Raw genomic sequence first — 25695 nt, 5'->3', positions numbered from 1 at the left:
CTAAATAATCAACTTGGTAAGGAGCTTGCCCTGGTTGCCTCCGCTGAACAAACGCATCCAGACTTCAGGTTGCTCCTCGATTGGTGCCTCCACCACTGTCTCGGAGTTCTGCAACTTGATTCTCCCATCGGCCGCAGCACCAATAAGCTCCCCAAGGATCGTAGGCACCTTGTCCATATAATCCAGCATGATGAAACCTCTGATGTTAATTCTCATGGATATCAACTCAAACCAATTCTTCAGCGCCATAGGCTCATCAGAGTTATACCCGCTGACGGCACCGCAGACGGCAATCGTGCCGTTCTTTTTCATGCGAGTCAACATGGCGTCCAGGATGTTTCCTCCAACGTTGTCGAAGTACACGTCAACGTCGTCCGGTGTAGCAGCCTTCAATTCCTCGAGGAAGGTTGGGCTTTTGTAGTTGATGCAGGCATGGGCTCCAAGTTGGTCTCGCACCCATGCGCACTTCTCGTCCGAACCAGCAATTCCCACGACATGCTTGGCACCGAGAAGCTTAACAGCAATCTGAATGGCCATAGATCCTGTCGCGCCCGCAGCAGCGGAGATGACAATGGTATGCTCGGGCTTTGCCTGCCCTGCCTCGTACAATCCAGTGTACGCGGCTATGCCAGACGCTCCAAAGGCACCGAGGTAGTGGGTGAGAGCAAGACCTCCTGGCAAGGGGGACAAGGCCTGGCTGTTGGCTGCCTCGAGAACGACATACTCGCTCCATGTGCCAAGGTGAAAGTCCATGACCAGGTCTCCAGCCTTGTAGGTGGGCGAAGCAGACTCCACAACCTCAGCGATGATACCTGAGCGCATGGGTGAACCCAGGGGAACAGTGGGGACGTAGAAGCGCTCAGGGGCGACAGTGCTCTGGATGAAGTTCCGAAGGCCGGTGTCGTTGGAGAAGTATTGCACCTTGCAGAGGATCTGGCCTTCCTTCAGCTGCGGCAGATCAACCGTCTGCAGCTTGAAGGTTGCGTCAGGTCCATCAAGGACAGGGGCCCCGGTAGGCTTGTTGACGAGGATCCATTGCTTAGTGGTGGTTGGTGTAGAGGATGCCATTTTCGCTTATGTTTTCGGGTGTTTTGTTCCGGTCAGGTTTTTTGCTTTTGTCTTCTTCCTTTACTGAAATACTAGGGGATGGCGTAGGGATTATCTGTCTCTGGTTGTCTCGCTTGCACGCGCATTTATAGATCATTCCCATTGTAGGAATGATGGGTGGGTGGAGTAGCATTGCCAGGTTGGCGGGAGGCTGGCCCGCTCTTGACGTCTCGATACTCCGTGCAAGCCCTGTTAGATTACATTGGAGCGTTTCATTTTCCCCTGCAGCCTCGGTCAATCCAGTTTGCAGCGCGAGAAGCTAGCGGCTACCAAGGCCATCTAGCAAGGATCCCCCGTGGGTAGATTCATGCAGCACCCCGAAGTTCGACCGGTTTCGCCACGTGAGGCGATTGAATAGGAAGTGAAATCCGGGGATTTTCAGGCACAAGCGAGCTAATAGGGATGGTGAGAAACCAACCAGCGTTGAATTGTTGGATGGGCTAGATTAAAATACATAGGTAGTTTCGGCATCTCAGTGCCAAGACATCAGCAAATGACGGAGCATTTCGCCAACTTCTCTTGTTCAGCTCCACAGCTAGTACCGCTCAAAACCCAGCCAGCCCCGCTGAGTCTGTTTAAGCTGGCCACTGACCATGTCATCTCCGGCAAGCATGCGTACATCTTTACTAGGGCGGCCAAGTTTAGAGAAAGGACCGTCGACGAATTCGGAGAGATTGGCGAACTGTGGTTCCAGGAGACCCATGTTAGCGGACGGGGAACCATCATCCCGCAGGAATCTGCATTAGTTATGGCGGAGCATTCGCCGATTTTGCGGTTACCGAGGTTCGGGATCCGTCAACGGACTAGAAGCTCCGCAAATGCGGAGACTTTAGCATCACCCAACTCGGGGACAAGTTTGTAGATCCCAATAAGCAAGCAAGAAGGCGTACATCAGCCCATCAACCGGGCTTCCTGGATGGGCTGTTTGGGTGCGTAGTCAAGGGGACGTTGGGCCGTGAGAAACAGAACAGCTTAAAGAACCCACGAGTTTTGGAGCGAGAGCTTTCGTCATACCACTTTTCATCTGTTTTCAATTGCTCTTTTCACTATTAGCTATTAGACAGACCCGCATTGTGAACGCGTTCCTGTGGGGTTGCCACTGCTTGGCCGCCACCGCGAATCTCAGGCCAACAAATCAAGAAAGAACAGACTTCTTTCTAAAGAGAGCTTGCATAATTTTTAGAAACACCTATCATTTAACCATCGTAGCTAGCTCTTCTGTAACGGTCTGCTAAGGGGCGGGCCGAAGCCTCACACCACTATCGCCGATGTTTTTAGTCGCCCCCGATGTGGAGTTGGCTGTAGCACGGCTGTTTCGCAAGGTAACAGCCACGATTTGTTGGCATACTGGGAATACTGGGAACCCTTGTCGAAGGAAAATTGGCGAAGAAATTTCCAAGGCTACATACGTAATGGGGTGCCCAGCACCACGGGAGAGATCTTCAGTTTCACTGTACTTTTCGCCGTAGTGCAGCTGGGTCGCGCTGGCACTCGCGCAGGACGCACAAATATATCTGCCGTCCGTCTACCGGATTCAGAAGACACACTAACCTGTCGACCGCACGCATGCCATCTCCTCTCAACTGCGCTGCTCCTTTTGCCGGCCATCATGACAGCGCCAGGCATCTACTTCCCGGTGAAGGGCTACGTGCGCGCTGAGCTCATCATCAACTGCATCGTCGTCACCCTCGTCCTCGTGGTAGTCTCCCTGAGAGTTGTCGGACGTGTCAGAGGTCCGGGTGTAGGATGGGATGATAGAATGGTCATGGCCGCGACGGTTTGTTGACGCCCAGTCACCGACCCCAGTTCGCTAGCTGATATTCCCGCAGCCTTTAGCAGTGGCCATGTTGGTGTGTCAAGGTTTCTGTAAGAAGCATTTCGTTCAACGCACCGGGCAAACCAAGTCAACTAACATTTCCAAGTCGCTCGAGTTGGCAACGGCTGGAGTTTGATCGAGTACCCAGAACGTGAGTTGAGCCAAGACAGAGTCCACCAGGATGCCATCGTCAGCCATGAATCGCCTACGACGGAATACCATCTCACCCCTCCACAAAAGTTATCCCGGACCTGGACTAATCGTTGCATGACCTTTCAGTCGTCGTCAATGTCCCCTTCATTCTCCAGGTACGAAAGCAATAACCCATGCAGATGGCCACCACCAGCCTACTCACACTCCACCAGTTGACCTTCGGGATGCAAATCGTGTACGTCACATTGCTTTCATGCGTGAAGAGTAGCATGCTGTTCTTCTTCATTCGCGTCTTTCCCACTCGATTCATGCAGCTCTCGTCCAAGATTTCACTGGGGTTTGTCGGAGCCTGGACTGTTTCCTACCTGTGCGCCTGCATCTTCATCTGCAACCCAGTCGAGGCACAATGGACAGGCTTGGGGGTATGCGGCGAATACATTCACATGATCCAATCTTTGATTGCGACCAACGCCTTGGGCGACCTCGTTATTATGGCGTTGCCGATGCACAGCATTTGGACTTTGCAGACTCGCAAGTCTGAAAAGATCGGTATCACATCTTGCTTCTTGTTAGGTCTTGCGTATGACCAGCTGTCCCCCTTGTGACGAAGGATCTATGCTAATTGTTTTCTCAAGCTGTGTTGTCTGCGCGATATTCCGGTTAATTTACATCTCCACTGTCGATCTTGCCGGCAACGTTACGGGCACCATGCCCACCACCGTCTTCCTCTTCACGCTCGAACCGAACCTCGCTGTCCTCTGCGTCAGTATTCCGATGCTTCGACCATTCTACGCGAAATACAAGAGGAGGATGGGAGGGTCCAAGCTGGACGAATATTCCGACGAGCGGAGCACTGGATTTAGAGATCAGAGCCAACGGTCCGCTCCGGTGAGCAAAGTTCGGTCGGGATCAAACCCCGACAGCTCGTCGTGGGAGATGGATAACTACTACCCACCTGGCGGAGCGCAGGACGCTACAGTCACTGGGTTGGGAGATGAATCGGGATCGGAGAAGAATTTGACAACGTCTTCCAAGCTATCCAACGAGATTCGGGTTGAGACTAAGTGGTCGATAACAACTCGCCAAATGTAGCAGACTTATGTACCTGTATGCATAATTCCAAAGGTCTATGATGCATGCGCTTCCCATTCGCTGTCTTCTGTTGCAAACACGTCAAATATATCGCAATCATATACCCAACACATTTCACGACACTATTGTTCACTTTTAAAGGACCGTTGTGGTTTCTGATTTGCTTGATCATCAGCTGTCCGCGTAGACGAGTGTCAAATGAGCCCAGAGTGCACGCGAGGCAGCTGCAAAATACCTGAGTAGTTTATGGATCTTTGCCCCCAGAAAACCATCAAACACCAGCAAATTTGATGGCATGGAGAGAGGGTTCCTAATGGTGTAGGGTAAGTCGAAATGGAATTTCCGCAAACCACACAAGTCGAGTAAACTTGTCAGCCAACTAATAATCAATGCGAACTAAACCATTTCACCAAATAATGGGGTTTCCAACGGAATAAAATCATACTAGTAAACTAAAGAAAATGTGGTCTGCAAGGAGCTCTCGTATGCTGGTCCAGGCCTCCTAAAATATTTCCTTTCAGCACAAAGCATAGCATTGATATTCATCGTTCTATTGCGTCTCCAACGCCATGTGTGTTTTGCTACAGATCTTGACGTTTCTAGACTAACAGCATATGATTGAATTGAGGCTACCACTGGAAGGGGAACATGGGCTCACACTCAATTTGGACCGGGATCGGTGTCCAGTCGTCACTTCCCTCGCCACTCGCAGGGATCCCTGGTGTCTATTGAGAGAACCATAAACGGAACCTGAAACACAAGGTCACTATGTTAAATTTAGCACCACGACCCCTTGAAATGTAGACCAAATCAAAAGGGAATAATACGCCTTAGCTCCCAGAGACAGCGTTAAAGGTATGCAAGGCACGAGACAATTGGGGCTTTGTTTCAGAATCGCATGTTATCACCCGGATGAAGAAATCTACTAAATAATTGAAGTTGAAGTTGAAGTGTAAAAATTAATTATTTAAAGCCGCGGCTGGCCTCCTCTTTGTCAGATTAATACGATATGTGGCTAGAAAAGAGATTACGCTACAGAACATCTCAAATACATCTGATCATCCTCACCTTGACCATCCGTAGATGATGCAACAGAAAGAACAGCCCCGTCACTCAAGGGAATACACAAACATTAGATAAATGAGTTTCTTCCAGCACCATTGGCAAAAGAACCGATGGCCGAGCCACCATTCTTAGCAGAAGTTTGGTCTCTCCCCTTACCGATGGAATTGCCGAAGTCCTTTCCACGGCCATTGCCGAAGCTTTGGCCAGAATTCTTGTCGCCAGAGTCACTATTGCTAGATTGGTCGTTGGAAACGTCGTTGCTAGACTTGGTGCTGCCAGAGTTACTATTGCCGGTGCTGCTCGTGTCGGAATTGTTGTCACCGGAGACTTGGCTCGCAGACCCCGTGGCGATAGGAGTGGCGGTGGTATGAGAGTCTTTGGAGGCCGAAACTGCAAAGGCAGAAGTGGTGAGAGTGGTTGTGCTGGCCGTGGTATCAGGGTCATCATCCGAGTCAGAGGCGACGTCAAAGTCGATACTGGTATAATCACCAGTTTGGTCACTGTAGGTATAGCTCTCAGCCGGGTTGAAGTTGGTAATGTCGACGCTTTCGACGATCATGGTAAAGGGCCCTTCGTCATAATCTGTTTCGCCACCAGCCCATGAGATGGTCCCTGCAGCGTTTTCGCTGTCGCCCCCAGCCCAGATGCCTAACTTGACGCGGGAAGGGGTTTGAGGGTATTCGTCACCATTACTAGCATCGGCGTAGTTGAGAGTTCGAAGGAGGCTGCCATCCAGATACCAACTCAGCGATTCCTCGGTCCAGTAGAGAGTGTAATTATGGCTAGTGTCCTGAGCATCGTCTACTTCCTCGGTTGTGTCACCACCCGAAGAGGTAGAGATACCTTTGCCGAAGTAGTTGGTTTGAACTTCATCGGGATATCCGCCGAGCCACTCCCAGTCCCTGGATAATTTGTCAGCGGCAACAACACCAGAACGGTAGACAAGGCCTGGCGTACACTTCATCGTAGTCATCGGAGAGAAGAACAACACAGGAGACGATTCCAGTACCGGAGGCGGCTTTCATGTGAACCTCGACGCGGCCGAAGAAGATATGCCACGAGGTTTGGAGAGTAGGCGAATCGCCTTGCTCAGTGATGGTAAATTCAGCACCGGAATCCGTGTACTCGACATCACCACCACCGACAGACTCCCAGTTGTCGTCGTCAGCGCCACCGGTGAAGTCCACTGAGTAAGTGGACGACGTGAGGCCAGCGTCGGAATCGCAATCCGCTATAGATGTTGGGTTAACAAGACGGTCTCAAATTGAAAGACGTGGGATGCACTCCTTACTCTCTTCGATTGGGTTGCAATCGATAGCAACGACTTTGTTCAAAAAGGAGGCTGCAGCTGCAAAAGCGAGTGTATAGTGTGTAAACATTGTCAGTGCTATATGTTGTGATGTCCAAGTGAATGTAATCGTATCGATAATAAACAAATGAGGGAACGGAAAAGAAAATTCGCAGATGATGCTGATATGGAAGGACAACGAAGGAACGGTAATTCAGGATAGATTGCAACTCCCAACTAAGGATCACATATCAGTCGGGCATCGTTATTTCAGCAACACGACAATCAAGCGTACGCGGACTGGCAGCCAGGGTCTGCGTAACCACTGGCAGTGGATGAAGCCATTTGTGGAGAGCTCCTGCTTAGAACCAGTAGCGACGCGTGAGGAGTAGAACCACAACGAAGTGACCCCATGTTACCACCATTGACAACTCTACTACCCCAGCCGCGAGTTCAGGTGAGAGAAGAGCCGAACACATATAATGAATAAACCCTGAAATTAGTTGGGATTTGGAAGTTAAATGTCTTGGTGACTCAAAACCGCCTTCTTTACGTAGGAGGGTTATATGTTCTGACGGAGCTAAGTTGAATTCACACGCCGTAGACCCTGTATGAGTATTTCTCCACCCGTCACCAAACCCGACCCTCTCTAACCAAACCATTTACGAACGATTTTGGCTCTAGTATTGTCAGAACGACACGCCAACCGTATTGAAACCTGGCAGTACTTACGTAGTATAAGTTCCGGCAGAGACCGGCATTGCGAGCAACAATGCCGGCCCAAGACCTTCAAATAGACTACCGACTCCCCCAGTTCTCCGCGTTATTCTGAACGGTTATCGCATCGTGCGATATTTATGCTTATCACCGAACCAGTCGCTCTGAAATTTTGCTCTTGATAACATCTATGGAGTGACTGAGCCGCGGCAGCAATTCTCCAGCCAACCTTGTATGGCTTTATTCTATCTGATGATGTTGAGTAAAATTAAAAAGAAACAAATAGATCTTTTCTATTGGCTTCCATTTAACTCTTTTATATATAATGCAGTATTTATTGATAAGAGTTTAAAATCTATCTTTATTCTGGTAATAGTAAATTGATGGCTAGTTGTCTAAAGACAGAAAGGAATTTATAATTTTAGTAATTTCCTTGTACAGTCTCTCTCTTTTACTAATAACAGTATGCGACTCTTCATTAGATAAGTCCTCACCACCTGTTTGATACAGATTATCAGAAACGATGTTCAAAAACCCAAAAGCAATATCCAGTTCAGCTGCTGCCTTTGCAATATAGCCGACTTCACAATCCACCGACAGCGCTTTCAATGACCATTCGCCAAGCCACTCATGAGTCTCGCAGAGAGTAGTCGGGACGGTAACAATTGAACCGTGAGCAACTGCCGTAGAGCTTTTTATCACCATTTCCAATGGGTTTCGCCACGTGATGGTTTCATTCTCGACGAAAGCCTGATCCCCAGTCGCAATCCATTCATTGGGGGTATATCCCCGCTGTAGACACCCAGCTTTGCCGATGTAGATGACGCACTCAATGTTTGATTGCGCGTGGAGGGTGCGAACCAAGTGGTCACCCGCATCACCCCATATCTTTTCCTGGCAGCCCACCAGCGCAACAGTCTTGCCTTTGGGAGACTGAAACTTATTCCAGCGGAAAATATCATGCTCGGATCCGCCATTCCCTTGCCACTGACCTTTGGAGAGCTCCTTCAAGTACTGAACGTCGCCTATAATAGCTATATCAATGTGTCCTATGGACTGAAGATTGGATTCAAGCATATAACGCGCCGTTTCGGCAGGCTCGGGCAGGCTCAATTGTACAATGCCAGGGTTGCGCCCACAAAGCTCAAGGTAGGTAGCAATCAGGCTTGCATAATGCAGGACCAGGTTTTGATTCGGGAAACAGTTCAGTTGTACCGCTGTCGAGTCGATTGGGGACGTCGTTGGGCGCCGAAAATCGAACAATCTGTCCTGTTCAAACACAGCCACTGAAGCTGGCGGATGCCTTCGGATGGCTCCAGTAACCAGAATGCGAGAAATGGCTTCATTGAGAAGATCCTGATGTACTTTTTGCGTAACGTAAGGCTCCAGATTACAACCCATGACATGATTTTCGGGGCTGGCTTTGATCGGAACCGTATATCGCATGGCTGGCACCGGAGAATGATGCTGGAGAAAGCGCAAATTCTGAACAGCTCCCATGTATTCCGCTCACTTTAGCACATATGAGTAATATCACGTGCTCAGGTCTTCGCGGCGGGGCTGAGTGAGCATAGCCCCAACTGAGAGCCATTTTACCATGGAACGCCACGGAAAAGCCCATCGAGGCTCGAGTAAATTTATGAAATGAGGTATCTCATTGAGCCTTGCAGCAGGCTGCAAGGCACCCCCAAAAACGGGAATAGGCTTCAACCCATGTAGCACGCTAACAGCTGATGATGGACAAGGCAAACGACGCGTGGAAGACTGGACAAGGCAAATTAGCAAGCCTAATGCTTTTGCATGTATCAAGATAGTTTAATAAGATATATTTGTCTCGCAGTGCGCGTCGAAGGCCGCCTTAGTCTAGACCCCTGGGACTTCAGAGGGTGCCTTACTTTCACGATAACATTTAACCAGCGTCTGATCCACACCTGATTTATAAGGCAGTCACTACCACTAGCGATCCCACTGTACTAGGGGGACGCTTTTGAGTTCCCCCTAGGCTAGGACTTATCCTTCCATTGATTGGTTGACTAGATATCGTCGCTTTTCCTAAGAATAAGACTTCGTGGATTCGTAATTATCACATTCACTTTAAGCATGGTTGCTCAATCAGGTGTGGATCCTGCATCTGATGATTGCATTGATCCAGGATGCCAAGGACGCCTCTTTCTCGCCAGACTTTTTTGGGCCAATCTCAGCCCTTCGACTCAGGTCAGAATATCGTTATAATAGAGGAGTACGCAAATCCGGTCTGAATTCAACAAACTGTGAAGAGAGCCCTCTGTATTAGGGTATCTTACTCTTTTACTACATGTGGCGCTGCGGTATTTTTGTCATAGGTTGCAACAGACAGCTCCTTGTCTACCCCGCTCGAATAAACAACACAAACCCAATTCTACTATCGTACACCTTCAAATCGATGGTTACTACAACCATCGCCACTTAAGAAAAGATGGATCCACCCTCCAAAGCGACACAACCTCCACCGGCGACAGAAGATCCACCCGTTCAGGAACATTCAGGAGCACTAGAAGTCCCATTGGAGCCAGAGCATCCGCTAGCTGAAGAACATCCACCAGTGCCAAAAGATCTATCGGGGCTAGAAGATTCGCCAGTTCAAGCACATCCACCGACGCCAGAAGATATATCAGCACCGGAAGATCCATCTGTACAAGAACATCCACGAGCGCCAGAACATCCGTCTGAGCCAAAATATCCATCCGAGCCAGAAAGTCTATCCGAGCTAGAAAGTCTATCTGAGCTAGAATACCAATCCGAACCAGACACTCTATTAGCTCCGGGACATTCACCAGCTTTAGACCAGGCAAAGTCACTTAGGTATCACGAGGTTGATCATTGGCAACTAAAGTAAGCCCGCCAAACGTGATTGGAACATTCCTGGGAATATTGAAGCCACGCTGACAACGTGTCGAAGTCTTTCAGGGGAACGGAAGGGACCGAGCCCCTTGGAAAAGAGATCTACCATTGATACCCTTCTCACAACAGGGTCTCCCGACCACCTTCTGGTAAGTCAAGTCCTATTTGACCTAACAAGACAAGCACATGCTCTGTGCTGACAACAATAACAACAGATCCACGACCTTGAGATCTTGTAAGTCAGGGAATCCTCACATGCATTCATCTAGAGACCTTCCTGACCATGATTTAGTTTCCTCCCCAAAATTCATGTGGATGAAGGTGATCGGCCAAAAAATGACCCGGATTTCCAAGTTCTGCTTGACGACCGTGAAGTATGCAGCGAGTTGACGACACACCTGCATTTGGATCCGCTCTTCCTGACAAAGGAAGGCTGGGATTCCAATGGATTCCTACTGGGCCAGCAAGACTGGCATACGCATAAGGACATAGCTCACAGTGAGTGCGTTGGCAATATGGACGGACAGAACTAAGCAATATCCCAAGGTTATACCTACGCTACTCGATTTCTGATCAAATTCCTACGAGAAGAGAATGTGCAACATGACGCAGATTACAAGTGGCTTTACTTGTCATTTAGCGTGCTATGGGTCAAAACGAATCAAGATAAGGCGTCTTGTATTCTCGTGTGCTTCGACGATTCCATCCTAATCAAAGACGAGATTGTGGAAGCGTGCAAGGCCTACTGTCTCAGTAACATCAAGCAGACACCTTTCTCTGTATATGATGCTTTGCTACGAGCCGTTGTCATGCAATATGATACGGCGCTTTGGTTGTTCAGGGAGCCTGTCCGCAAGATTGAAAAGGTACGCGTCATATGAATTTGGTAAATTCACTAACCTAACTCTGTCCAAGGAACGTCGCGAGTTTGCACGCACCATTTTGGCGTTGCGAAGCCGGACAGTGGGCCCTGATAATCCTGTAACAGATCTTTACATGGAGATGCACGAGCTCTCACGCCACGCAATTCATATGAGCGAAACGCTCCAAGTGGCGGCAAAGACGGTGAAATCAACCTTACGATATGTTGATTCACACCCCCTACCCGACGAATCTAAAGCGGGAGTGGCGAATACCATCGCCGGGCTCCAGTTTTCCGCCAGCTTCCTTGCAAACCTGAAACTGAGAGCAGATGCGTTCGTTGACAGACTTGAAAATGAGATACGACTGGTGAGCAATTTCTTGTCTTCTTTGTTGGACGTTGGAGGTAGCTAACAGCGGCGCTTGTAGGCCTACAATATTGTCAGCATAAACCAGCTGCAAAGCAACCAGGAACTTCTGGAAAACACTCAGGATCTTCTGGATCACACCCGGACGATTCTTCAACAATCCAAAGATGACGGAAAAGATTTCACGAAACGTGTAACATTTCTGACATTCATCTTTCTTCCTCTGTCATTTGCGACTGTAAGTGCACAAGCCCGTTCAATAATATTTAAAGAAGAGCTAAAAGAATTTCTGTGAAACAGGGTTTCTGGGGTATGAATTTCATCGCAACAGAAAATGATACTACCTCTATAGCTCGAGATGTTTGGAAATTTGTCGCGTCGGCTGTAGGGTTAATCCTCTGTTGTTTTGCTGTGGACATGGGGTTACGTTGGCGTGGTGAACATAAGAAGCCTTCTGTCTCTAGCCCTGACGCAGTATAATATGGTATGTTTGGAATGATTAGCCTTCAGTCACATAGGGGACATAGTATACTTACTTTATTCAATCGGAGAGCTTTTTTGTCAAGGGGCCGTATTTACATTCAGTTTAGTTTATCCAGTTTTACTTTATATTGTTCACGTATTAATCGATCGTGAAATTTCTTCTATTCTGATCATAACTAACCCTAAAGCACATCTCTCGTCTTCTCTACTACAAAGTAGGCTCAGTGACGATAAACCTCTACTACATATAGCTGTGTTCACCGCTCTTGTCGTTCACTTTCCCTTTGTATTGGACTTGTCTCTCAACTTTACCCGCCTGGCCCAAGCTAACTACTCTGGCAGTCAGGACGCTCGGGAGACGGGCGCAGATCAGGGCCTTGTCCTGCCACCGAGCTATTGGGCTGCTGCCATGACCAAGCCAGTCATCAACTAGTTCTACATCGAGGTAACTGTGTGGTGGTCATATAACCCATTCCTTGCTACAATGCTAATATTTTTCGAAGCAGGTTGCACGAAAATCCGCATTGCCTCTGGTCATCTACAGATTTCCGGGGGGGCGGCGAGCGGTATTGACCTCGATTCCGACCTTCCTTGATCTTGCCGATGCTGCATCCAATATCGTTGGTGTCAAACTCACCTGCGGAAATTTGAGAAAGCTGCAGCGCATCTCTGCATCTGTCTCGGCGGGAAAAAAATGATCCATTTCCTGGAACAGCTGATTTCCTTCTCCCGGGGCTCGTCACAGGCTCCAACGGTGTTATATCGGCCCTCGCCAATTTGGTACCGAAGGTCCATGTAGCTCGTATTCGGCTTTAACAATCCGGAAATCGGGAAAAGGCCCAAGCCATCCAGAAGCAATTGGCCCTGGCAGACTGGGGTCTCCTCAAGTTCGGATTATCTGGCCTGAAGACGGCTTGCTGCAAGTGGTTTGGATCGGGACGGGAGGAGTCACGTCGCCTTTTCCAAGTGTGGAAGAGAGCGCATTAGGCCGAGTTTCAATTGATTCACTCCAGGCAGTTGCAGATTTAGAACTGTCACTTTGATTTCGTGGATTAGTAATTCTTGATAAGGAATAACGGTATTGAGTATGGGGAGCATCTCTGCACGCGTATCTAATAGTCCCAGTTTAAGCGTTGAAAATCAACCGGTATTTGCTTCCCTCCGTTGCACTTTTAATGGAGTACAGTCTAGGTCACAAAAATGAGTGATAACGAAGCTATGTCCAGCTTCTGCTTTCTGATCAAGTTTTTGGTAGCACCGGTGATTATCCCCGCCGCTGAACAGTCCAAGGTAGAGAAGCCCTAGTCGTCCTTATAGTGAAACACCTTGCCAATCTCCGCCCAATCTACCTCATCCACGCCGGTTAGTGGGAGATCCGGATCATTGAAGCTCGAGTAAATATCCTCCGCTCCGTGGCTCATATCCATCCCAAAAGTCTCTTCAAAGTCGAAATCGAGCATCGCGGATCCCTGGCCAACATCTGTGGAGGGCATCAGAGTCATTCCGTCGTAACACACACCCCATTTCTCAGGCCAATCAGAGGAGTAAAGTGGCGCCATTTCTGCCTGTCTCGGAGCATGATTGACAAGGTCAAGTTCGCCAGATGCTTCCATCGTAGATATCACGGCACCAGCAGATAGATCGTCCTGGACCGCCATTTGCCGCACTCCAAGCCACTTCCAGTCCTCTGATAAGTTATCAGGTGACCAAACATGGTAACAGAACTGCTTCAAGTCACCCAGTCGCTGCTCAGCTGCCTTGTTCCCCGCTGCAGACAAGTACTCGAGAACATCCACGGCTTGCTTGAGTCCATCTGGAGGCTTCTGAGGATTGTTTGTTTTGACAAAGCCCATCATGATCAAGACGAAGGCAGCTGAGAAAGTGGCGTCCAAGTCGAAAAAGCCAAACAGCGCTGTGGATAATAGTAAGAACAAGGTCTTGCAACGCCCATGTTTGGGCTCGGGGTATGATACAAACCGATGCTTTCTTCACTTCGAAGAGACGAGAGGATTCGAATACTTTTGATTGCTGCCTCTTGGCATGAGTCGCATAGTCTAGCTATGACGGGTGATGGAGGTTCAAGAGACCGATTGACTTTCGAGGCAACTACTTTATCCTTGACACACTGAAGAATAATTGGCCTGATGCAGAGAATAATAGCCTCGGGTGATATTAGTATGGGGAATACCCAGTATGACAGAAAATTTCCTACCTGGAACAGCATAAGATACAGAGACGCGCCTGTCCTCGTTACCGTGAGTTTCGAATCAGAAAAGTGTATCGAGAAGTTGGAAGGGATGGATCGTCCTGCTTCGTAGAGAGCCTGCAGAGTACTTTGTATCTTTTGCACAAGTTCAGTCTGCGAGACTGCATTGTTTCCGTAAAATGCTAGATGACATGAGCGATTAGAATGAGGAACCAGACAGGTCTATTTGAGAGTCTGGGACGTCTTACAGGTCATGATTTCACCAGTTATTCTTGCAATTTGGATATTAATGATTAGTGGCATTGGAGGTTGAAAACCTGCCGATGGTCGAGGGAGGTCGGCACGCAGTTGACGATCATCTGCTCCTGTTGGAAGGCCCAGGGCAGCAGAAAGGCGACTTCACAGATAGGAGAAGTTAGTCGTTGCAGCAGCAATACTTAGGCAAGAAACCTACCGATCTAACATATAGGCTGTCCACCACACTCTTGAGCGATGACATATTTCGGAGGGGAGTCCTTGTTGCTCATCGTATGGGATGGAGCAGCCTAAACCTATGGCTAGCCGTACCGCAGTGCCAATCTATAATAGCAAGATCAGCTTGTGCTAGGGGCCAGTGCGACAATACGTGATGAGAAGTGACCATACGTAGACATATGCGTCATGCTTCCGGTCACACCATTGAAGGTATAGTGATGCAAGGCACAAAATCTCAACAGCGATGATGCCCTGAGACCCTAGTTGGTGTAATGGCGGAAGACGCCTTAGGGCTTCTGCAAAGTAAGCGTTACCGGGGGGGTTGCCTGATCCATTGCTAGGAGAGCCGATGAGCATTCCCATTGACATGACAAGTAGGTATTCGGTAAACCATATGGTTTGCTTTTGGCGTTCTCGTGTCGCGTCGCTTTGATACAGGAGAATCATTGAGTCTGAGAAGTTCCGCGGATCTATGAAATGCTGGTTAATCCCCATGAGGGAGATGAAGACATCAAAAAGACGATATGATTCTTGTTTTGAGAGAAGAGGAGGCGCAGAGACACCCTTGACCAACTCCAATGAGTTGCGCCACCCGTTGGGTGATGTATCATGGAAGCCGGCCGAGATAAAGGTCAAGCTTCCGGGTGATACGCCAGAGTCGCGGGTATTGGTGGTGTGGTCGAGCAAAATGGACCGCACTCGTGATTCAAAAGCAGGGCCAGATGCCAAATCTGTGACTACAGAACAGTTAGTCTGAGTAATGGAGGCTGAGATCTGGATACGAACGAGGGCTGAAAGGTTGTTCATCATGACCAGACTGCGATGCACTCGGCGCATCTACAATGTCGTGTTCAACGGATTTATCGTGGGTGCTTGAATGGTTGGTATCATGCGTATCATTAACTTGGAAGCGTCAGTACAGTATGACGTATGGTGGAGAGAGCCGCATACGTGGCACGATATCGTGAAGTTTTTCCTCCTGCTGCTTAATTTTGGCGAGAAGACCTTGTACATAACTGCTTGTGATTCAGCAATTAGCGTCGAACAGACGCAAGATAATCCCTCACGCTTCTGAGTAGCCTCGTCGGCCCGTGTTGCCAAAGCGGCAGTCCAGGCCCTGTCGACTGCAGTTCTGACAAGGCCGGTTCCCAGAGCATTTCACCTTGCGCCTGCGACAGGTCTCGCAACTATAAAGGCAAGTAAGTAGGGAGCTCTTAGAGGCTTTTAAACAGGAGATAAGGAGGTCCAATAAATCTGAATATTCTTACGCGGTTGCGGACCGTGCGGCGGGTGATGCAACTGCAGTAGACATTTAGATGGCCAAGTCCTGTTTATTACAGAACAGCAAGGATGGCGGCTGAGCTGCTGAACTTGGTGGTAAACGATGGTTGCCCTGTGTGTGACGGAGAGGGGCGGTCACATTTCTGACCGAATGACCCGGAACAATATATTCTCCGCCTCCCGTCGTTTCCAGCAAAATAGAATATAGAATGAATAAGTTATGGTACCTATAGACACTGAAATTAAGGGTTGTGAGAAGGAATTTCTTAAGACGGAATATTTATTACATGAGAGAAACGAAGTCCGAAAGCAAGTCATTGTCAATTAAGACAAGGTCATTAGTAAATACACAGCATAGCACCAAGAACTGTAGCGACCCGGCACCGATCAAGGGAAATAGCTCAGGGCCATGTCTGCCGAGATATTCGGCCTTACGATCTGACTCTAGAAGACAGTGCGGGGTGATGTCGGGTCCGATCCTTGTTAAACGTTATGTGTGATGACTACCATGATAAGCAGAACTTGGTCCTGGTATGAGTAGCTACGTTATTGTTGCTTTTTATCGTGATTAGAAGAAGAGTTCTTGGGTGGGGATGAAATAACTTGGCTACCTACTCTCCCATTGTGGAAGTTCTCTCTACACGAAGATTTAGGCCAGGTTCAGGTGGGGAGGTTGATAGTTGAAAGGAATTAATTGACCTTGGTTTAGGCAGATTTGTTAGACAGTTTCATAAATACGATTGTCTTTTACCCTCAAACTCTCGTTCCTGAAGGGTGATTCTTCAAAGAGACCTATCAGAGTCTAGTTAAATATGTGATTTTTATGCATCAGCTGGCCTCGACTATGTCAGCCTGCGTGACCCCCCTCCACGTCAGCCCTCCAGCGATAGTCATGAAACCCCTCATAAGTCGGTGGCAGATTATGTAAAGGAGGCGAAGAAGAAGCGACGGTTTGAGTCTCATGTCGACAGGCATCTTGGTAAGTCGGCGGCGGATTATGTGAGCTAGAGGGAGAAGGTAAATGATAATTGATATGTCGACGGGTGAATCCATGTATCTTATGCAACCAATTCTGCATTGCAGTGAGGATTTGATCCTCACTTCGAGTAGCACATCTATGCCCTTTGTGGAACAGAGCCCAGACAGCAGAGAAGAATCGCATGTGACGTCCACAGGCCTCTTCATATGTAGGTGGCGGATTAGGTGATTGAGAATGAAAAGCTATACGCTCATAGCGACGTTGACGGATGCCATCATGCCACTCCTCAAACCAATTCCGGATGGCGGCAATGATTCGATCTTCAAGTCGACAGGTGCCCTCATTCACTTCACGGCACCAACTCCACACCGCATTGTAAAATCGATCCTGATGATGACGGACGGCTTCATCTCTCTCATGCCACCAATTCTGGATAGCTCCGCTGGTGCCTTGGTCTGTCCATGGCGCAATGTTGCTAGCCATGATGTTTGGTGTTTTTGGTTTGGGCGTTGTTCCTTAAGTGATGATCGTGGTTGAGAAGACTTGGAGGTTCCTCAAGCAGAGTATTCAAGTCTGCATATCTGGGAAGAAGATTATAAAAGAAGCTCAGTAATCTTAAGTTGGGGAGGTGAGATGTAGGACCTGGTCGTGCTTAAATATCCGCTTGATCTTTTACTCTCCGGGTTCCCGCAAACTTAAAATGACAGGTGACACTCACGTGGGCAGATGTTGAGTTTTTTTATGCTTAGCCTTTGCGATTGCAGGCGAATGAACATTATCTTGCACCTGGATGTGACCATGGAAATAATTAAGCCTTCAAATCCCCCGAGTTGTAATGTGTTTGTTTTTATCTTCATTATACCAGATTCGAAGAGAATCAATTATATTAGAAGCTGAATTATCCACGGAGACGTCAACCCGGAAAACGCCTTAGTCTTTGATTAAACGACCAAGATGGAGGAGCATGAGCCCAACGATCCCCGCGATATCTGGCGCCATGATGATGGGATTCAAAGTTCCTGTTGATTCAATATAAATTATTGATACTCTTTAATTAACTGGTGAAGGTCTGCAGCGTTGTGCCGACCAATTTGACGGAAATAGGGCGATCCCTGTGCCCCGGCGTTGCATTCCGCCTCCAGAATCTTGCACGTCAGCCAGGCCACACCGGACGCATACTGTATAATGCCTTCGCTTTTCCCCTGAGATTCCCTATGCCTTTCCATTGCATTTTGCCACAGAATCTTCCATCGCTCTAGGGCCCGTGATGCCATGGAGAAACAGGAAGCCACTGACAATGCTGCTCGAAGATTGAAAATGGTCGGCTGTAGAGCTGTCAAATGTTAATTTAGCGCACGCAATGGAGGATGCCATATCCTCTTTAGGACCATAAGCATCTCGTCGGAATTGGACTCACCCCAGAGAACGAGATGTAAATCATGAATGTTCAAGTCTTGGAAAACCCCCCTCGCCTCAATCCACTCCTCTGCCAACATACGAGAAATCAGATCTCGAAGTCGTGGAGGGCGCCTGGTTGATGCATGCAAAGCCCACTGAGCTGCGAATTCTTTCTCCGTCTCAGCATCCCAAAGATTGTCGTCACAAGTCAGATCCCCCGTCATCTCAGAGACTGTAGCGCACGGGGGGTGGTTAAAGTACAAGACAAACATTGCGTCGTTAAAAAAGGCGCCAGCAGCCAACCGGATAAGTAACTCAGCCCGGATGAACTCCGCCCAAGTTTCACTCCCATCGCCATGTGTGTGTGTGCTTGAAAATAGCCGGAGGCTCCTCATAACCGCGACGAGGTATGTATGGCGTTGGAAGAGGATCCTTCGTCGTGTTTTATAGCTGTTGAAACTGACTTGGACCACTTCGATCAAGAGCGCAGCCTGGCATGCTTCAATAGTAGCGTCACTGATTTCTTCACCCTCACATTCGATTACCGTATCAACGGTGTCTAGATTGTTGAAGATGAAGCTTTCCGCCGTCTCACATAGTGCCTCTAATTTTCGGAGACTAGTAATGTCATCTCGAGGATATGTGAGTGTGGCACCGCCCAATGCAACGGCCAGCAAGAGGTGAAGTGAGATGGTCTCTGGATCGAATGTCGGCCAATGGATAGTAGGCGGTACCTGTGAGTGTCGTTGACGAAAGAAGGCGAGGATATTGGTCAGAAAGTTTGGACCCGTTAGAAGGTCTCCATACTCGATTTCGGGGTTTATCTGTTGCAGCTCGGATACAAGTAACCTCACCCGATCCTGGAGTTGGCCGTTCTCAGCATGGACGGGGTATGGTGGCAGGCCGAGATTCCAGTACTCTTCTTCCGCAGCGGTCTCCGTTTCTATCGTGAGATTATTAAACGGATCTGGAATTCCCCAAAGAAGGAGGCTGAAATCTGCTTCTGAGGGTTGTGTACTCGGGAAGTCCGTCTCCCTTTGAGCGCGGTTCCACCAGCTTGGGCGTTGGAAGGGGAATGTAGTATCAGCGCCCGAGACATTCAAGGAGTCCATTGTAGAATGTACGTTGGGATCCGTAAAATTCAATAAGAAGGAGACTGTTAAGCGGTTTGATTCCTCAGCAGAGCCCCTAACGAGATAGCCTTGCGTACGATGGGGATCTTGGTCAACGCGAATGGTGGTGCAATTGCGGCCGGAGGAGGTGCACCGTTCGCAAGGCTTCTTCTTATCGCACGAAAGCTTGTGGCTAAAACAATGGTCGCAAGCTTCTCGTCTTCTTCCCCTCTTTGATGCGCGCACAGCGTCGTGGTCGTTCCTGGCCCTGCAAGACTGAGCGTGTCGTCGAGCCACATCGCTGCGAACAAACGACTTGCCGCAGAATTGGCAGGGGTGCCCCGGTGTGCTCCTGTGGGTGGCTTCGTGCCTAAGCAGATGGGTACGTCGGAGGAATCCACGGCCACAGACCGAACACGTGTGACTTGTGGTGGACATTTCCGGCTTCCCGCTGATTGAGAGGATATGAAGGAGGTGAGATTGGATGGGTAACCCACAGAGCATGTGGGTTTTTCCCGAAGCACAGTCCTTCGAGTAGGCATTCATCACGTGATGGAGAGCAAGGACAACTAATTGAAGTTGAGCTGCTTACCGAGCGGCGAATGCCATGGGATTCGTTCATATGGTGAATGGTATAAGATCAATTGAGCAGGCATATTCTCTGACGAAAGCATTCGAGTCTGCAACCCGCTTGCCGCGATGCCATGATTCACCTGCAGCTAGGCCTCAGCCCTCACTACCTGAGACAACGGTACAGGCCAATCAGGAGCCAAAGACTCAGATGCCGACGCTGTAATCAGGTCCTCGATGTACGATGATACGTACCGGAATGTCCGGGGAGGCTCTGTCCTCAGAACTGATGTGGGTTTATTCCGATACCAATGTTGCTAAACAAGTGGGGTTTTTTTTTTGACATGATGCTATTTCGGTCTACGTACCTGTGTGGGTTTTACCGATGAAGCAATGTGGGTTTACTCCGAGACATGAGGTCTCCGACTTTCTTTATTGTTAAACCTTTCTTCTTAGGCCATTCTTTTACTCTTTTTTTTTGGTATTTCCATTCTTCACAATCGAGTCAATCATATAACACCCAGCATGAAGCTACAGCTAAGGCAAACCGGTATGATATGGTACTACTCAACCGATTGGCCACTGCTAACATGCCCCTAGCCCTGCAAGCAAGTGGGATCGCGAGACTCATATCGATACAAACTTCTCATAATGTATTCATTCCCGGTCAATCCCATTTAGCAGCGTGTAGCGGAGGGCGGGCTTTGCACAACACTCCTGCCAATGCAACCGGCGCATCCACCAGACAACCACGGGCACCCATGACACCTCCAAGCTCAATTTCCAAACCGAACAGAAAAGAGCGAGCACTCATGAGCGAAGTTAAACCAACAGGCGTGGTTGAACATATCCTGTACCTAATTCATCTCTTCCACATCCTCTCCACAGTCTAATCGCAATTCTAGTACAACCGCGGACACGATCGCCTCCTGGGCTCGAAACGGTTCCTTCTGGCCACTTAGTTTCGGTCTCGCCTGCTGTGCTGTCGAAATGATGCACTCTTCCATGTCCCGCTACGACCAAGATCGCCTTGGTATCATCTTCCGCGCTTCGCCTCGCCACTCCGACGTCATGATAGTTGCCGGCACCGTTACGAATAAGATGGGGCCGGCTCTTCGCCAGTGCTACGACCAAATGCCCGAGCCTAAATGGGTCATCAGCATGGGGAGCTGTGCTAACGGCGGTGGATATTATCATTACAGCTACAGCGTGGTCCGAGGCGTTGATCGACTTGTCCCTGTGGATATCTACGTCCCAGGATGCCCTCCTACAGCAGAGGCACTGCTATATGGAATCTTTCAGTTGCAAAGAAAGATTCGCCGAACAAAGACTTCAAGGATGTGGTATAGGAAGTGAACAGGAAACGTCATCGGCTTCGCAGTGGTATATCGTTTCCGGCGTCAATTGTTCCTATTAGAATTGTACCTCTAAAGGCCACCAAAATTCCAACCCCCTAGATGTTTGTACAATACTCGGCGATCTCGAATAGAGCTCGAGCTGCGTAATCCATAAGAAAAATAGAATGTATAGCTTCGTATTCTAGGGCAGATCGCGCCGCGCCCCAAAAACTACTCGTAAGTTACCTACCCTAGAGCTACGTAAGACTTCACCAGGTGTCAAATTTTATATGGTTATAGAAGTTTCTATCCAGGTTGTGTTCCTGGCATGGATTGTGCTGCGCGGCCCCACAACAAGTTGACTTTAATCACTAACTGGGCAATTTTACTACTATCATATGTGTGGGATATTTTATCTGGAACGGAAAATGTATAAAATGCTACTCTGAATACAACGCTATCTTAGTTTAAATACTTATCTTTCGACTGCAACTCTGCCCATTCCTGTGTCAAGCCCTTGTAATCCCGCGGCTTGTACGTCTCTGTCAATTCCAACATGGCCGTTTCCTTTCGGTGGCTCCGTAGACCCATATCATTTAGCAACAGATCCACGTATGGAAGGGAATCGAAGGCAAAGTCTGGAAGGTTGGCTCCGTATCCGCAGGGATACCTCCACTTCCCGAATTGAGAGTGAAGCATTATTTCTTTCGTAACTTCGTCGGCAGACTTTGGCGCTCGCTTCAGCTTTCCGTCAAAGAAGGCACAGATCCACAAGGCCTGGGTCGTGGCGAACATGGAAGTGGAGGTGGTCGAGACCATGCCGGCAAATGCAATATTGCGCTTGAATACTGCTTCGGAAGGGATGATGAACCGGTAGTTGCGCAGCGGCTCTTCCTTCTTGGGCTCGTATCTAAGAATAGGTTGGGCCTTGAGGCCTGGGAAGGTGTCGCGAACCTCCTTGTCGGCCTGTGCGATGAGACTCTCACGCTCCTCGGGGGACTTTTCGAGAGCGCTGCTGAAGTTGGCGAATTTGATGCTCGACTCTTTCTTCCAACCTGTCGCGCAAATGACAGCGTCGGTGTCGATGGCCTCTCCGTTGGTGAGATGGACCGTGGTACCATCTAATTTGGCAATATCGGCAATGTGAACACGGATCTTTCCCTCCTTGACCAGGTCAAAGAAGTTGGTAGGGTAGTTGTGGATTCCGATGCCACTGCCGGTCCAGAACGCGTTCTGCCAGGGCTTGAGCTTGAACAACTCCGGGTGCTCATCGTAACCGTGGTCTTGAATAACGGAAGAACTGAGCACATTCCAGAAGTTCTCCACTAGGAATCGTCCCACAGCAGTGCCGTGAAGTAGACCCCGCGGCGTACCAAAGCCATCTTCCCCTCCCCACGGGCAAGGGCTGAACCACGTCAGCATTCGTACGTTCAGGAGCTCTTCCATCATCTTCTTCCACGGAGTGACGTATGGCGGGCAGAGCCATACTGGACCCTGTCCTGTTGGTCGTATGATCAAGTCGACTTGGGTATCACCGGTCGACGCGAATGCGTAGGCACAATCGAAGGCGGATTTTCCTCCTCCGACCACGACCGTTTTCTTGCACGTGTTGACTGTGTCGGACTGAGTGCAGAAGTCTTTGGCGTGGAATAGCCGGGAGGTGAATGTTTCTTGGCCAGGATAACTGGGCATGTTGGGTTGCGATGTCAAGCCAGTGGCCACGATCAACTTCTTGGTCTGAAAGGTCTCCTGAGCGCCGCCAGCCTTTGCGGAGACTTCAATCTCCCAGCCGCCGTCATCGGTAGCCTTGACGCCATCGACTTTGGTGTTGAATTTCGTCCGCTCAAAGACGCCGAATTTCTTGGCAAAGTCTGTGAGATAGCGGTGGAGGATTGCTCCGGGGATATGCTCGCCGGGTTTCACGCCGTAGATGTCCTCCGACATGGGCAAGTCGGCATACTCATAAGAGCCCCAGAGATTGTTTGACTTCAATCCAGGGTACAGTCTGTCTTTGGACCATGTTCCTCCACAGCTGTTCTCTGCTTCAATGACTAGGATTTTCTCTTCTGGGTGCAACTCGATGTACGTCTTTGCAGCCGCAAGACCATACCACCCTGAGATTTGTCAGTAATCGACACTGTTTTGTCGACGCAGGATGAGGCCACTACATACCGGCACCAATCACGATGAGATCGTAAGAGTCGCTCATAATTTCTGCACGTAGATGGCCAATGTCAAAGAGTGAGTGTTTGTGTTTCTTGAGGAGTAAAGACAACGGAGTTCTCGAATGTGTCGACATTACATGGCTGAATCGTGGTACTCTTATTTAATTCAAGTTCCATAGTCGGGTATTGCACAGTTTGATATCGACAATGCCGTCCGTTACACACTATACCGTGCCCGAAACACTGTCACACAGCTAGAGTTCGGCACTAAGAATGCCCATAATCCTCCATTGGATTGGAGGCGGCTCCGTCGATAAGAACGCGCCCGCTGTGATAGTCCCTGCGCTAGTCGATCCGACTCAGGGGGAGCTGACTCAAATCTGGGTACGAAGCAGACGCTGTCCAACCAAGCTCAGGGTTCTACTCGTCATCGGGTTCAATGGCGTGTATTACACAAATTCTTGATGCGAATGCTCAATTGAATCCTATGAAGATAAGAAGGTCTCGTGTCTCGCTGCTTTCATGCGTGCCTGATTGAGGTGTCACTCGGTAATTTCGGCTGCCGAAGTCACCCATGCGCGACACAGCGGATCTGCAACACGATCGTACGGCATAGGTTTGGTCGTTGCCTTTTGCCATGATTCGTGTTCTCTGTATCCCCTCGGGAAGTGCCTTGGCCGCTCTATTGTCCAATTAACCATGGTGCGACAGAGGACGGCATGCCATCTACGAATTAAATGCGAGTCGTAGCAGGCAACCGACTATGTTCACAACCGCAGTATCCATGTTCCCGGCCAGCTATACACGACATTACCCGCTTCATTCAATCGGATGCATGTGCGACATTGACGAATCCCGACTTCGTAGAACCCCAATTCCAGGGGTTTTATGGAGTGCCCGCCACGTCTTCACACAGTGTGTTATCACTCTTCGGGTAGCGTTCTTATCACCGCCCCAGGTTTCCCCGGATTTGTCTAGACTTTGTGCGAGGGGCGGATGGGTTTATCTTGTAGCTCCCTTTGGCCACGCATCAGTGACAACAGGCTAGACTAAAACGAGCAAGGCCAGAACAGGAAACCCAGCGATGACTTAGCAATAATGGTCAAGTGAAAGATAAGGTGGACAGGTCCTTGTCAGAGCAAATGGCGGCCAATTGATTACGTGTCGGCTATGAGCAGTTTCTATCCGCCATTTCGTCGGATACGGGCTGGCACTTGGTGAGGGGTGATTGCCACGGATCAACAGACCAATCAATGCCATGTGGCTCCCGTCATCGACTCATTATTAGGGTTTGCTGAAACTGCTGGGCAAGATATAAACTGTCGGCCCCGAGCCGACATCGCGAGGGGACCAAGTTTCACCGAATCCTTATCATTTTCCCGCTCCCACTCTACACCGCTCACCATGGCCGACGCTCTCGAAGATGTGCGCCCGATGTTCGATCTGGGCAAGCGCAATTACATTGTCACAGGAGGAGCCCAAGGCATTGGCTTCGCTGTGACGCGCGCCATTTGTGAGATGGGCGGCAACGTCGCTGTCATGGACATCCAGGAAAAGCCCGTCGAGGAGTTCAACACCCTCAGCACAAAGTTCGGCGCAAAGACCGTCTACATTCGGGCCGATGTCACAGATGAGTCGAGCCTGACCAGCGCTTTCACTCGGGCATTGGAGGAGCTGGGATCTATTGATGGATGCGTGCCTTGTGCGGGGATCGCCATCGACAAGCCATTTGTGGATCAAACCTGGGACGAGTTCACACGAATCCAGAACATCAACGTAAGCTCAGCCAACATGCCTCACTTTGTACTACATGCAGTGCTGATACTCAAGACAGGTACGGGGCACATTCTTCACAGCGCAGATGGTTGCCAAGCACCTGATTGGAAGAGGCTCAGGCGGCAGCATGGTCCTTATTGCCTCGCAGTCAGCCCACATCGGGCTACCGGGATACCGTATGGCCGCTTACAACGCGTCCAAGGGCGGCGTGATGATGCTGTCAAAGGCCCTGGCTGTTGAGCTGGCACCCCACAACATCCGCGTCAACACCATCTCACCAGGGTTTGTCGACTCTGACATGACGCGAGATGTGAGAGCGTCCAAGAGCAAGCGGGAGGGCGAGCAAATGTGGCTCGCGCCCCCGATGAAGCGACTGAGCACACAGAATGACCTCACGGGTGCTGTTATTTACCTGCTAAGTAGCGCTTCCCGTTTTACCACCGCGGCAGACATCCCGATCACTGGAGGTCTGCATGCTGGTACCATTGATGGCTTAATTAGTTATGACCAATGAATGATATAATATGTACAGCAGGCTTTGGCATGGTTTAAAGGATTGAGACCGGT

General features: G+C 49.3%; 11 protein-coding genes across 11 annotated transcripts; 4 read left to right on the top strand and 7 right to left on the bottom strand.

The window, feature by feature from the left end:
- BGZ61DRAFT_345785 (uncharacterized protein) lies at nucleotides 1-1068 on the bottom strand (the record flags this gene model as incomplete). Its single annotated transcript, XM_046239821.1, has 1 exon — nucleotides 1-1068. The coding sequence occupies one exon, from the start codon at nucleotides 1066-1068 to the stop codon at nucleotides 1-3; it is 1068 nt and encodes a 355-aa protein (XP_046107938.1).
- A 1540-nt stretch (nucleotides 1069-2608) lies between these two features.
- On the top strand, nucleotides 2609-4171 carry BGZ61DRAFT_515847 (uncharacterized protein; the record flags this gene model as incomplete). Its single annotated transcript, XM_046252263.1, has 6 exons — nucleotides 2609-2884; nucleotides 2937-2973; nucleotides 3030-3074; nucleotides 3203-3231; nucleotides 3289-3656; nucleotides 3712-4171. Exons 1-6 carry the CDS (start codon nucleotides 2717-2719, stop codon nucleotides 4166-4168), a joined length of 1104 nt encoding a protein of 367 aa, XP_046107937.1. The 5' UTR covers nucleotides 2609-2716.
- Nucleotides 4172-5195: 1024 nt separating this feature from the next.
- BGZ61DRAFT_492066 (concanavalin A-like lectin/glucanase domain-containing protein) lies at nucleotides 5196-6612 on the bottom strand (the record flags this gene model as incomplete). Its single annotated transcript, XM_046250497.1, has 4 exons — nucleotides 5196-5236; nucleotides 5519-6135; nucleotides 6191-6464; nucleotides 6525-6612. The coding sequence occupies 4 exons, from the start codon at nucleotides 6610-6612 to the stop codon at nucleotides 5196-5198; spliced, it is 1020 nt and encodes a 339-aa protein (XP_046107936.1).
- Nucleotides 6613-7526: 914 nt separating this feature from the next.
- BGZ61DRAFT_447143 (uncharacterized protein) lies at nucleotides 7527-8771 on the bottom strand. The gene has a single exon (XM_046245294.1). It carries the CDS (start codon nucleotides 8736-8738, stop codon nucleotides 7626-7628), a length of 1113 nt encoding a protein of 370 aa, XP_046107935.1. The 5' UTR covers nucleotides 8739-8771; the 3' UTR covers nucleotides 7527-7625.
- An 817-nt stretch (nucleotides 8772-9588) lies between these two features.
- On the top strand, nucleotides 9589-11964 carry BGZ61DRAFT_447141 (uncharacterized protein). Its single transcript, XM_046245293.1, has 8 exons — nucleotides 9589-10109; nucleotides 10177-10267; nucleotides 10334-10353; nucleotides 10411-10616; nucleotides 10665-10984; nucleotides 11034-11348; nucleotides 11409-11585; nucleotides 11648-11964. Exons 1-8 carry the CDS (start codon nucleotides 9694-9696, stop codon nucleotides 11825-11827), a joined length of 1725 nt encoding a protein of 574 aa, XP_046107934.1. The 5' UTR covers nucleotides 9589-9693; the 3' UTR covers nucleotides 11828-11964.
- A 1167-nt stretch (nucleotides 11965-13131) lies between these two features.
- BGZ61DRAFT_346209 (uncharacterized protein) lies at nucleotides 13132-15699 on the bottom strand (the record flags this gene model as incomplete). The annotated part of the gene is made up of 9 exons (XM_046239851.1): nucleotides 13132-13742; nucleotides 13808-13946; nucleotides 14043-14218; nucleotides 14381-14433; nucleotides 14491-14615; nucleotides 14682-15247; nucleotides 15297-15413; nucleotides 15462-15526; nucleotides 15578-15699. Coding segments are annotated over 9 exons (1974 nt in total), but the record flags the coding sequence as incomplete, so codon positions are not given.
- A 906-nt stretch (nucleotides 15700-16605) lies between these two features.
- BGZ61DRAFT_515842 (uncharacterized protein) lies at nucleotides 16606-17253 on the bottom strand (the record flags this gene model as incomplete). Its single annotated transcript, XM_046252262.1, has 1 exon — nucleotides 16606-17253. One exon carries the CDS (start codon nucleotides 17251-17253, stop codon nucleotides 16639-16641), a length of 615 nt encoding a protein of 204 aa, XP_046107932.1. The 3' UTR covers nucleotides 16606-16638.
- Nucleotides 17254-17662: 409 nt separating this feature from the next.
- BGZ61DRAFT_447130 (uncharacterized protein) lies at nucleotides 17663-19766 on the bottom strand. The gene is made up of 2 exons (XM_046245292.1): nucleotides 18188-19766; nucleotides 17663-18103 (listed from the first exon to the last, which is right to left on the bottom strand). Exons 1-2 carry the CDS (start codon nucleotides 19716-19718, stop codon nucleotides 17808-17810), a joined length of 1827 nt encoding a protein of 608 aa, XP_046107931.1. The 5' UTR covers nucleotides 19719-19766; the 3' UTR covers nucleotides 17663-17807.
- Nucleotides 19767-20646: 880 nt separating this feature from the next.
- Nucleotides 20647-21206, top strand: BGZ61DRAFT_415795 (NADH dehydrogenase iron-sulfur protein 7; the record flags this gene model as incomplete). Its single annotated transcript, XM_046243363.1, has 2 exons — nucleotides 20647-20703; nucleotides 20756-21206. The coding sequence occupies exons 1-2, from the start codon at nucleotides 20663-20665 to the stop codon at nucleotides 21204-21206; spliced, it is 492 nt and encodes a 163-aa protein (XP_046107930.1). The 5' UTR covers nucleotides 20647-20662.
- A 443-nt stretch (nucleotides 21207-21649) lies between these two features.
- On the bottom strand, nucleotides 21650-23396 carry BGZ61DRAFT_346621 (putative dimethylaniline monooxygenase; the record flags this gene model as incomplete). The annotated part of the gene is made up of 2 exons (XM_046239899.1): nucleotides 21650-23301; nucleotides 23360-23396. The coding sequence occupies 2 exons, from the start codon at nucleotides 23394-23396 to the stop codon at nucleotides 21650-21652; spliced, it is 1689 nt and encodes a 562-aa protein (XP_046107929.1).
- Nucleotides 23397-24563: 1167 nt separating this feature from the next.
- Nucleotides 24564-25663, top strand: BGZ61DRAFT_586365 (uncharacterized protein). Its single transcript, XM_046256442.1, has 2 exons — nucleotides 24564-25128; nucleotides 25187-25663. Exons 1-2 carry the CDS (start codon nucleotides 24757-24759, stop codon nucleotides 25640-25642), a joined length of 828 nt encoding a protein of 275 aa, XP_046107928.1. The 5' UTR covers nucleotides 24564-24756; the 3' UTR covers nucleotides 25643-25663.
- The last annotated feature ends 32 nt before the right edge of the window (nucleotides 25664-25695 follow it).

Source organism: Ilyonectria robusta, assembly GCF_021365365.1.
Source record: "Ilyonectria robusta strain PMI_751 chromosome Unknown BGZ61scaffold_5, whole genome shotgun sequence".
NCBI lineage: Eukaryota > Fungi > Ascomycota > Sordariomycetes > Hypocreales > Nectriaceae > Ilyonectria > Ilyonectria robusta.
This window is presented reverse-complemented; position numbering and strand designations above follow the sequence as displayed.